The 11,129-nt window shown below is 43.6% G+C and overlaps 2 protein-coding genes across 2 annotated transcripts; both read left to right on the top strand.

The window, feature by feature from the left end:
• Positions 1–404: 404 nt before the first annotated feature.
• On the top strand, positions 405–3,991 carry asb13a.1 (ankyrin repeat and SOCS box containing 13a, tandem duplicate 1). Its single transcript, XM_076076210.1, is given in 7 exon segments — positions 405–445; positions 2,049–2,238; positions 2,518–2,636; positions 2,638–2,666; positions 2,756–2,890; positions 3,402–3,593; positions 3,673–3,991. Coding segments are annotated over 7 exon segments (864 nt in total). The 3' UTR covers positions 3,831–3,991.
• Positions 3,992–4,133: 142 nt separating this feature from the next.
• Positions 4,134–10,368, top strand: LOC142932014 (ankyrin repeat and SOCS box protein 13-like). The gene is made up of 6 exons (XM_076076209.1): positions 4,134–4,264; positions 4,717–4,904; positions 5,197–5,353; positions 5,465–5,599; positions 6,805–6,996; positions 7,447–10,368. Exons 1-6 carry the CDS (start codon positions 4,222–4,224, stop codon positions 7,572–7,574), a joined length of 843 nt encoding a protein of 280 aa, XP_075932324.1. The 5' UTR covers positions 4,134–4,221; the 3' UTR covers positions 7,575–10,368.
• Positions 10,369–11,129: the final 761 nt, after the last annotated feature.

Here is an 11,129-nt window from a genome sequence, read left to right as displayed (position 1 = left end):
ACCGAAGATGCACAGGACAGCCAGCACCAGGGGCCCAACCTTTTCATATCCTAAAAGCTCACCACCCTGAAATTTACAAGTCACAAAGATTCATGAAAGCCCTGAGAATGGGAGGTATCAGCTATTTTAATAAAGTTAAACAGAAATAATATTGAAAACTCTGGCTACCTACATTAATTATGAAATATAATAAAAGTAAAATGCATGACTCCCATGTATTAGCACACAACCTGTCATACCTGAACAGGGGATATTATTTCTGAGTAGCAGCGCAGCAGGAACACTCACACCTGTAAACTACGACTCCCACAATTCTCTCTGGCCTCTCCCTTCGACACTCGCATCATTAGCTCATGTTTTCAAGTCCCCTGCCTCAGCGGTTTCTCTGTTTTAGCCGCTAAAACATGGAGGTGACAGCAGCGCGCTGTTCGTTTCTGAGCACCGTTAATAATGTTCACAACAGCTGTCATACAGCACATGTTATCCGCTTAAAGAAGGTCTAGAATGGCAGTGGATTCTCTTGACATCTAACTTAGTTAATCATATTAGCTCGTGCTCGTGCCCTGCTCGTGACACTCACGTTGTATCATATCTAAAAGATCTAACTTTACTGATGTATAGCTAGCTGTATACACAACGTCAACCATGGCTATAACTGGCTAATAAGCGAGTTAAAGAAGGCTACATGACACGAATACTTACTAAATAATTATATTCCATTATAAAAAGTTATTACACGTAGAGATGAAACTGACAAAGTAAACACCTTTTAGGGAATATACATTCTGTCATAATTGCGGAGTAGCTAATTGGCTAATACAGCTACTATAGCTAATGACTTATTAGTTGCTGTTGTATTGTAGTTATTGTTTATACGGTTACTATTTTTATTAACATGTATTCAATACTGTACAGACAGCAAGTAAGGTTTAACTGAATGTCGGAAACCAATACGAATATGTAAATGTTATTTTAGTAAGGTAGGCTAACATTATTTAAAACTTTATGAAAGCTTTTAAAACTCGGGAAACTATTATTTGTGTTTCTGTGTTTGTGTTACTGTCTGTGTGTGTTACTGTCTGTGTGTGTGTGTGTTACTGTCTGTGTGTGTGTTAACGTCTGTGTTACTGTCTGTGTGTGTGTTATTGTCTGTGTGTGTTACTGTCTGTGTGAGTGTTACTGTCTGTGTGTGTGTGTTACTGTCTGTGTTTTTGTTACTGTGTGTGTGTTACTGTCTGTATGTGTGTGTTACTGTCTGTGTGTGTGTTACTGTCTGTGCGTGTTACTCTGTGTGTGTGTTACTGACTGTGTGTGTGTTACTCTGTGTGTGTGTTACTGACTGTGTGTGTTACTGTCTGTGTGTGTGTTACTGTCTGTGTGTGTTACTGTCTGTGTGTGTGTGTTATTGTCTGTGTGTGTGTGTGTGTGTGTTACTGTCTGTGTGTGTTACTGTCTGTGTGTGTGTGTTACTGTCTGTGTGTCTGTGTGTTACTGTCTGTGTGTTACTCTGTGTGTGTTACTGTCTGTGTGTGTTACTGTCTGTTTTTGTTACTGTGTGTGTGTTACTGTCTGCGTGTGTGTTACTGTCTGTGTGTGTTACTGTGTGTGTGTTACTGTCTGTGTATGTTACTCTGTGTGTGTTACTGTCTGTGTGTGTGTTATTGTCTGTGTGTGTTACTGTCTGTGTGAGTGTTACTGTCTGTGTGTGTGTGTGTTACTGTCTGTGTTTTTGTTACTGTGTGTGTGTTACTGTCTGTATGTGTGTGTTACTGTCTGTGTGTGTGTTACTGTCTGTGCGTGTTACTCTGTGTGTGTGTTACTGACTGTGTGTGTGTTACTCTGTGTGTGTGTTACTGACTGTGTGTGTTACTGTCTGTGTGTGTGTTACTGTCTGTGTGTGTGTTACTGTCTGTGTGTGTGTTACTGTCTGTGTGTGTGTTACTGTCTGTGTGTGTTACTGTCTGTGTGTGTGTGTTACTGTCTGTGTGTGTGTGTGTGTTACTGTCTGTGTGTGTTACTGTCTGTATATGTGTCACTGTCTGTGTAAAAGGCTTCTGGGCGGACCGGACCGCCCTGCATGAGGCAGCGTCCCACAGCAGGGCCCTGCAGCTGAAACAGCTGATAGAAAGTGGGGCATCGGTCAACATGGTGACAGTGGACAACATCACTCCTCTCCACGAGGCCTGCATCCAGGGTCATCCAAACTGTGCCCGGCTGCTGCTGGAGGCTGGAGCCCAGGTGGGATAAACCCCCCACGGTCCTACCTCCAGCTATGGAGGACCAAACCTGACTTGTGGAGATGTGAACAAATAAAACCTAAAGTGACGCAATCTATTACAGAATAAATAGTGCCTTTGTGAGGTTTGTGAAGCAAAAGTTACCATGGATGGAAATAAGCATTATTTACATGACACGGGTGTTAATGGGATTATGTCTGCCCACTTTTTCGAATTGTGATGACAATAATGGAAAGACGTATGGAGAAAGTAGAACCAATCGTTTCTCTGGTTGTTCCAGGTGGACGTACGGACCGTTCACGGGAGCACTCCTCTGTGTAACGCCTGCGCTTCCGGCAGCCTGAAGTGTGCCCAGCTGCTTTTGCAATACGGAGCCAAAGTGAACCCATCCCTCACAGCTCTCGCCGCTCCACGAGGCGTGCATACAAGGTAGACCTTCAGCAGCGATAAGATGGTGTTCAACCGGGTCTTACCCCATCAGACCTATTCACTGTCTGTCAAATTTACATTACTCTCAGGTAATGTCAAAATAGTGCGGCTGATGATAGCCAGCGGTGCCCAGCTGGAGGCGTATGACGTCCACTTTGGTCCACCACTCCACATCGCATGTGCTAAAGGACACGTGGACTGTGTCAAGGAGCTGCTTAATGCAGGTCAGCGAGAAGGCTGCATCTTGTGTTAAGTTGGAATTCTATTACTATGAATACTGGGTTCTGTACTATTTTTGTCCAAGGCCCCAGTCATTGTCGAATGGTGGGACTGTTATGAAAAAAAGTCCATAATATAATGTAGAAAAACACTTTTTCCTCATTTTAAATCCATACGGTATGAGTTAGGGGAAAATCAACTGCAGTGAGCAACTGATTCATTCTGTCTATTAGGGTGTAGAAATGAGCCTCTGTGCCTCTGTGATGATCTATTTCTGGATTATTGCATGTCGGTGCAGAATGACAGCTTTAAAAGAACAAATTTTACCGTTGGTATCTGCAGGACGAAGAGAAATACACCACCAAGCGAACAAAATGAGAATGCAGGATTTATTGTCAACTCTAACAGCACTGTATGAGGGCGGATTTTACATAATTACAAGGTCTACCAAAGCACACAGATACTTTCTGTTGTGATCCAAACAAACAGGCCTCAACTCATTTTAACTTCCTGCAGGTGCCAATCTGAACTCAGTTAAGTTCCACGAGGTAGCCTTGCACCATACAGCACGAGTCGACATGGTGGATATGATCGAGCTTTTGATGGAGTTTGGAGCCAACGTGTACGCCAGCGACAACCTAGGAAGAAAGCCTGTAGACTACACAACACCTGCATCTCCGGCTTACACCTGCCTCATGTTTTATGAAAGCAAGTTCTAAGAAAGAAGCAGTTTTCTCAGTTTTGATTTTGAATTGTGATAGCTGACTTCTTCTTCTCCTTCTCTCAGGTAATCCTCTGAGTCTACAGCAGCTTTGTGGAATCACTGTGAGGATGAGGCTGGGTACCAGAGCCTCAGAGGTCATAGGTCAGCTGGACACATCCCACCGCATCCACAGCTACCTCCAGTACTGTGATCACCCTGCATCGTTACAGAGTGGCACATGAACAGATTTTTAAGCCCGGATGAGAGACTAGTGTTTGATTTTGAATACAGCATCCCTAGAAGAAAGCTTTGGGGACAACATCTGCTTATTATTCCAAATATTAGGTTATCCACCATATTTCTTACATGTCATGTGACTCAGGATTGACGTCATATTGTGTATTATGTCGCATTATTTATTCAGACTTCGAATAAATGTGTTGTTTCTTCAAAGATCATGAAATAATCAATGTAGTGTAAAAACTACAAAGGCCAGCATACGCTTCGAGTTCCGGGTTTGTCACGTGACTCCCGTTGCATGTAAACATTAACAAGTCGCGGTTGTTTACAAACACCTCGTGTCTGTCCGTCTGCTTAAACGTTGTTAATTTCGCCGGGAGAAACAAATACAGGATGGAAATTGAAAACGCTCGTCCATATTTCTTTGGAGACATCGGTGAGTATGAAATAAAGACACCTACCGGTGAGACGATCGCTTTTTCGGGTCTTGACCCGGTTTGACGTTGGGCGGCATGTATGGTCGCACTGTCAGCCGGAATGCTAACTATAGACCGCTAACATGCCAGCAAGCGGCTTTACCGTAGCTAGCTGCTACTACCAGCTGTATTATACAGTATGTAACGTAATTGTAGCTTCATACGATTGCTATTAGCTTCTCGTTCGCCTTTTTACCTTTGTGTTGACTGCAGAAGATGCGTGTGAACAGATTTTGACAGACAAAATATGTAACTTTAACAAACGCTGCTAAATGTAGTTTACATTAAATAAGACAGTCACTCCACAGCTACAACAAAGCGAGGACAGACAACGCAATGAAGGTGTTTATTAATTCACCAGAACAACAGTGAGGGAAAATACTGATGACAACATTGAACTATAACCCCGCAGGCTGCTGGTCGGAGAGAACAGAGGTACACAAGGCGGCGTCGCTCGGCCAGACTTCACAGCTGGAGCACCTCATCCGAAGCGGAGCCTCGGTCAACATCGTGGCGGTGGACTCCATCACAGCGCTGCACGAGGCCTGCCTCCGCGGACAGGCCCAGTGTGTCCGGCTGCTGCTGGACGCTGGAGCCCAGGTGAGCCGGGGAGAGAGACGGGTGCCTGTCTGCCTTATCATGGGTGACCTTAAAAGCAAACAGAGCTTGCCTATATGCGTAAACGTTGATTATATCTCGCACAATTCTAACCTTTCTTTCATTAAAAAAAACATTGAACCATTAAGGTCAGATTATGAACAAAGATTGATTTTGTATAGAGACGGGAGTTTGCTGAAGTAATCAGACACATTGAGTGAACGAGGAGAGGACATGTGAGAAGAGGTTGAAGTACCTCTGTAGATATAATCCTATGTCCCATAATGCATCTCAGGTGGATGCGAGGAACGTAGACGGGAGCACCCCGCTGTGCGATGCCTGTTCGGCCGGCAGTCTGGAGTGTGTCAGGCTCTTGCTGGATCACGGCGCCAAGGCCGACCCTGCCCTCACCTCCCGCACGGCCTCGCCCCTCCACGAGGCCTGCATGGGAGGTGAGGGCCACCGGCTCATGTCACACGCTTTTACGGCTTCTGTGCGATCAACTTAAGCCTCACGTTGATCTTTACAAAGAGACTTTGATCGCGACAAATGTCATTTTCCAGGAAACTCGGACTGCGTGAAGCTCCTGATTGCCACGGGTGCTTGTCTGGAGGCGTACGACCTTTACTACGGGACCCCGCTACATGTGGCTTGTGCCAACGAACACACGGACTGTGTGAAAGAGCTGCTCAATGCAGGTGAGCGTCAGTGCAAAGCAGGATGGGGAAATTTGCCTTAATTTAAATTTACTTTTGGTAACCTGCAGTTTTGCATGGTTTGGTCTATTAAGTAGAATTTTTTAGATTGATTTATTACCTTCCAGATAGCCACTATTTTCAGATGTTTCAGCATCCTGCGAAAATCAACAAGCAGAGAGTGGAAATGTGAGTAAGATATGTAAAGTAATTGCCTTCTTTATTTGGCAAAACAATGCATCATAATGCAGTTATAAGCATGGACAACTTTGTTTACTCTTCTTTCTACAAAAGCTCTGGCATCTGAGATTTGAGTGTCAGTTGCCAAACACCAGCAACTCTGATGATAAAAAAAACTAAAAATCGAATCAAATTCACATCATCCTTCCCATGATAATTCTGTTTATTATTCTAGAACATATCGCATATTACTTTGTGACTACTGTTTGTCTTTCATAACAAACTATTCAGCTGTCCACTCATGTCAGAGATTGTCAAAGTTCTTCCAAAGCAACTCTCCTCTTCATCCACATAATGACAATGGAACTTTGACAGAAAGATATATTTATATATATTAGACAGCTAAGCACTGAGGAAGTCCGTTTAAAGTGTTCTGTGTTCCCTGGGGAAAAACATGGAGGCCTCAAAAATATGGAACATTGTCATCCTTAAACTGGTTTAAGGATGACAATGTTCCATATTTTTCATCTCATGAGAAGACTATGTATGCTGTAGACCATAAATGTATTGTGTATCCAAAACCTTCATAGTCCACAATCTATTAAAAACACATCAGTGGGCCACAATGTTGCACTGGGGCACATGTTCCTTCATCGCCATGAACACATTTTAGTTTATTTTGACTCAATCTCACAAACACCGTCCTGCTGCCAGCAAGACGACCTAGAGCACCAAATGTGGATTAATCCGCCGCTGAAAATGGTCCCCAACAAAAGCACCATTTCCTCCTGCTTGAGCTGTTAAAGGAGATGAAACTGTATATTTGTGACCCATTTTTGAAGCTTTACATCTTCAGCAGGAACCACCGGTCAGACAGACGGGTTAGGGAGGTCAGAAAGTATCGAGAGACGGACTAACCCATTTTTGGATTTGGTCTTTTCATGAGATTTGTTAACAATAAGAAAAAATATGAAACATCAGCAGCCTTTTCCTTCGAGAGCCGACATGAATGTCCCTTTCCCTTTAAGGCGCTAAGGTGAATGCTGCCCGGCTACACGAGACTCCGCTGCACCACGCTGCTAAAAACATGCAGGTTGAGATGGTGGAGACGCTGGTGGAGTTCGGGGCCAACGTCCACGCCAGGGACCAGCACAACAAGAGACCCGTCGATTACACCACGCCCGGCTCTCCTTCTGCCACCTGCCTACAGTTTTATGAGAGTATGTTATGCGCAGAAGTCAGGGCTGCATGGAAAACAAACATCGTTTACCCGGTTTGTGCAGATGTAGTTAATCCTGAGTGTCAACGTAGCACCAGCAGATGGCAAGCAAGGATTGCATTTCACTTCCAAGAAGTTCTAGAGAGATGCTCGTATGTCATGTGCTGTATATGCCACGTATAGTTTAGCTGGTGCAGTGACTGCATATGAGATGGTGATGATTTACAACTCTTAACTCCACTGACAGAGCCTTTTATAGAAAGTGGAGCACAGTGTGAAACATGAAATCTACAGCAGTTTTTAGACTTCAAATACAAGAAGATGAAGGTAGAAAAATTCAATATTTATATTAAAAGAATAATTACAGGATGATATCATTTAGTTACAAATCTCACGCAGAATACTAATATTTGTGAACGCTTATATCCACCTCTTGTTTTCCTCTCTGTAGCCAACCCCATGAATCTGCAGCAGCTCAGCAGATTGGCAGTGAGGTCGAAGTTGGGCACCAGAGCTGTGAAGGTCATAGGTCAACTGGAAATACCGAAGCTCATCATGGGCTACCTCTGCCATCAGTGAGTGTCCCAGGGGGGGAAGGACGAGTCGGACGATGTTCACAGAAAACCTGAAACCTCAAAGAGCTGCAGCACGCTTCTGAAGGAAAAGAAACACAGCGAAGGTGCCAGTGTGTTAGATATGATAATAGTAGACTCACAGTTTTGGCACAATTCTTCTTTTTATCAAGTTTTGCAAGTAAAATGTTCGAAAGTGGGGCGGAGACAGAGAGGAGTATCCTAGCTCCTCTGTTGGAGTTGTTTCATTGTGTTCACACTCACGCCAACGATTGGATTTTACTACAAGAAATTTTGAAGCGGTAATGAAACAGTCTCAATTTAATTCGACCAGGAAATGATAACCTTAAAGTAGAAATCCAGACTGTCTCCTCAACAGCAGCATCTTGAGGGAAAAGCCGCCCTCACCGCTGCTCCCTTTGCTTTCTTTCACTGTCAACGATCACAGTCACTAGCTCAGGTAATGTAAGCACGCTGCGTGAAGGTGATTGTTTTAGTTTATTTTCAGTTCGCAATGTTGTTGCCAATGGAAGCACCAGTGTGTAACCTTACCCCGGGACAGTCTGATGTTTAGAAGTGGGGTTGTGTGAGGTGCTTCTCCATAGTCAGCGTAATAACTAGTAGATGGAGTTTGGAGAAACAGACGGGAGCAAAGCAATGTACTCGTGTGGACGTGTTTCAGACACATGAAAAAATGTATATCAGTTGAAGTGTCCGATACATTTAGAATATGTTCACCTCTTTACCTTGCTGTCAGACAGACCTTTGTGACGGGGAGCTGAAGTCGTTATCTGTCCTCTCTTCAAAGACACCAACAGTCATTTCACCTCTCAGAACACAGCGGCCTCCATCGGTTAGTTAGTTTGTGTCATTGTGTGACTTCAGTGTTTTAAAGGGTTCGTGTTGGATTCACCAAAGTCACACTGGTACTCCTGTCTTTCCCGTTTCTATACACTGGCTATGGAGAAGTGCTTCATACATCACACTTCTAAAGATCCAAAATATCCATTAAGCTATAAAAGTCTTAAATAGCATTTCAGGTTTGCTTTAGATAGAAGAGAAGAGTGTCCCTCTAATAGAAGAGAGGTTTTTATTTGAACTAGAGAACAGCTTTCAGAGCTCAGGTGGAGGAAGTAGTTTTTAGGAACTGAGGCAACATCATTTGCCCAATTAAAGGTTGCTGGATGGAATCCTGGATTTGCCGGGAAAATGCACGCATGTCACTAAACCTGCCGGCGTACCGTAAATGCTGAGTAGCGGCCGAAATGTGAAATGACCGAGACGTTGCATACATGCTCGTTCAACAGAAGGCTGTCTCCTTTAAAAATGTAACACCCAGTTTGCATACCGAGGAGTGTTGCTGTCACAGCAGCACTCGTGACTCTCCAGATGCTGCTTCGCTCCGGCTCAGATTCCCATGATTCACAACCTCAGCGACGGCCTTTGTTTCATCCAGTTTGGAGGAGACTATTTATAGCTCCGTGTCTGTTGCTCCACTAAAGCTGCTCATAGAGACGACTCAGAGAGCTCAGTGAGGTCTTAGTATTTTTAGAAGGAGGTGCAGGAAGTTGTTCCACAAAGTGCTTTGGAGTGCTTCATCGGCTCTCTTCTGCGTTGACACGGCCTGTTTTGGTGTCTTATCCACAGAGGTTGAAACCGGCCAGTTTATTACGCAGCCTAAACTCTAATCGCTGCTACTTTTGAGCATGAGCACCAGAGACTTCCACCAGCCGAGCCAGCTTACTTCATGTTAGCCGGATGTTAGCCATATGCTAGGCTAGAGTAGACCTATGCCAGCTTAAAGATGGATCAAATAATTGTGCGCCCTTCGAGACTCACCAAATGTCATCGGACCGAATTGATCAAGAGCTGATAATGAAACAAGTAATTTCTCAAAACAATTTAGAGAACAGAATTATAATAATAAACTTAATTATCAACCTGATTAATACAAATAGCATGCACTGTAACTATAACATGTTGGATAACTGAACGTGTTAGTTATCACCCGAACAGCATGTTAGATTAACACTAAATGAAAACACTGAAGGTATGATGACCGTGATACCGTTTCTTGTTCCCTTTGTTCCCCTTCAGTACGAAGAATAAAACACCACATGCAGTTCACTGAGTTCACCCTTCAGGACTTTTTGGGGTGTTTTCAAACCTCTTGCTTCCATGTGGAGCTACCAGGGGCACAGTAACCTTGCCTAGCTTTGAAGAGGCTGATCTGTCAGTCTTCATGGAGAACTGCAGCTGTGTGTTTTCTGACAGATCTCTACCAAGCATTCAAAAGCAATATCTCACGCTCTCGGCCGTCATCCAAACCTGTCGTATCACCCCCTTCTCTCCAAACGCGCCCGGGCTGCACGATGCTGGCTGCAGCTACTCCATAAATATGCTGAACTGTTAGTTTGTTTAACCGAAAATGAAAATTCCTAGAAACCGATCTTCCATCATCACAAGAAATGTGACCCTAACCCTAACCCTAACCCTAACCCTAATGATGCAGGCATGCAGGGGACGTCCAGCTATCTAAGATGAGGAACGGTCCATATTCCAAAATAGGAATGTTCAACTTCAGGTTAGTTGGCGATGTCCGTTCTCTCGGTTTAAGTGTTGTCATATTAAAGTAAATAAAGTCCGGTTTAATCTGCTCCGATGTTCAAAACACTCTGATTCATCTGTTTAAGGTGCTAAGAAAAACAAACTGAGGAATGATCCCAACAATGTGTCATCAATATTTATCGAATTAAGCTGTACAGAAGTGTTGATTTATTGAATAAATTGTGCTGTCCTCATGCCTTTGAATGAATCCGGCTTTCATACATGTACTGTATGCTGGACTGTCTGCTGCCAACTGATTCTTGTCAACACAAATCCCAGAACAGTACGTGATGGATGTTTCATCCTGACAGCACATATTCTCCCTGTACAGCAGGGCAGCAGCCGCACGGAGGAGAGACGCAGTGTGGGAAAGCAGCGCTAGAACCATCTAACTCAGTGAATTAAGGATTCAGTTCAACCAAACAAGAGTTGTGTATTGTTGGAACAGTGGAAAGACGAACGTTTTGGGGAGTTTTATTTAGTTTCTGTCCAGTTTGAATGAAGTGTGTTTAACAAGGCAATTAAATCTGTCTTAGTTTGGTGGAACAGAATCTTCAATTCAGAAGGTGTGCTGATCTATTTTTCAGTTTAGGTGTCAGAATATTTCCTTCGTAGAGTTTTATCGTTTATTTTTCAGACGTAGCAGAAGCAATGCATCCTGGTACATGGAGGCACAGCGAGCACGGCTCCGCAGCAGGAGAGGTCAGCTTACTCGGTCGATAGAGCACACACGGGTTTATTTCATCAGTGGACTACACTTACCATCAGCACTGATTGGACATCCACATAAAAGATGGCACATTTTCCCTTTAACTCGTCATTACAGATTAATGTTGTGCAGACAAACCTCATTTTATAAACCTTAAGTACGAGTACAGGGAAACTCAAAGGGAATGTATACAAAATGATGTATGTAATGAAATATTAGGCTACCTAAAATGTATCAGTCTTTCAT

This window comes from Anarhichas minor, unplaced genomic scaffold (genome assembly GCF_050575085.1).
Source record: "Anarhichas minor isolate MPS153535 unplaced genomic scaffold, ASM5057508v1 ptg000055l, whole genome shotgun sequence".
In the NCBI taxonomy this organism is placed as follows: domain Eukaryota; kingdom Metazoa; phylum Chordata; class Actinopteri; order Perciformes; family Anarhichadidae; genus Anarhichas; species Anarhichas minor.
Note: the sequence above shows the minus strand (reverse complement) of the source record. Positions and strands in the feature narration are given on the sequence as shown.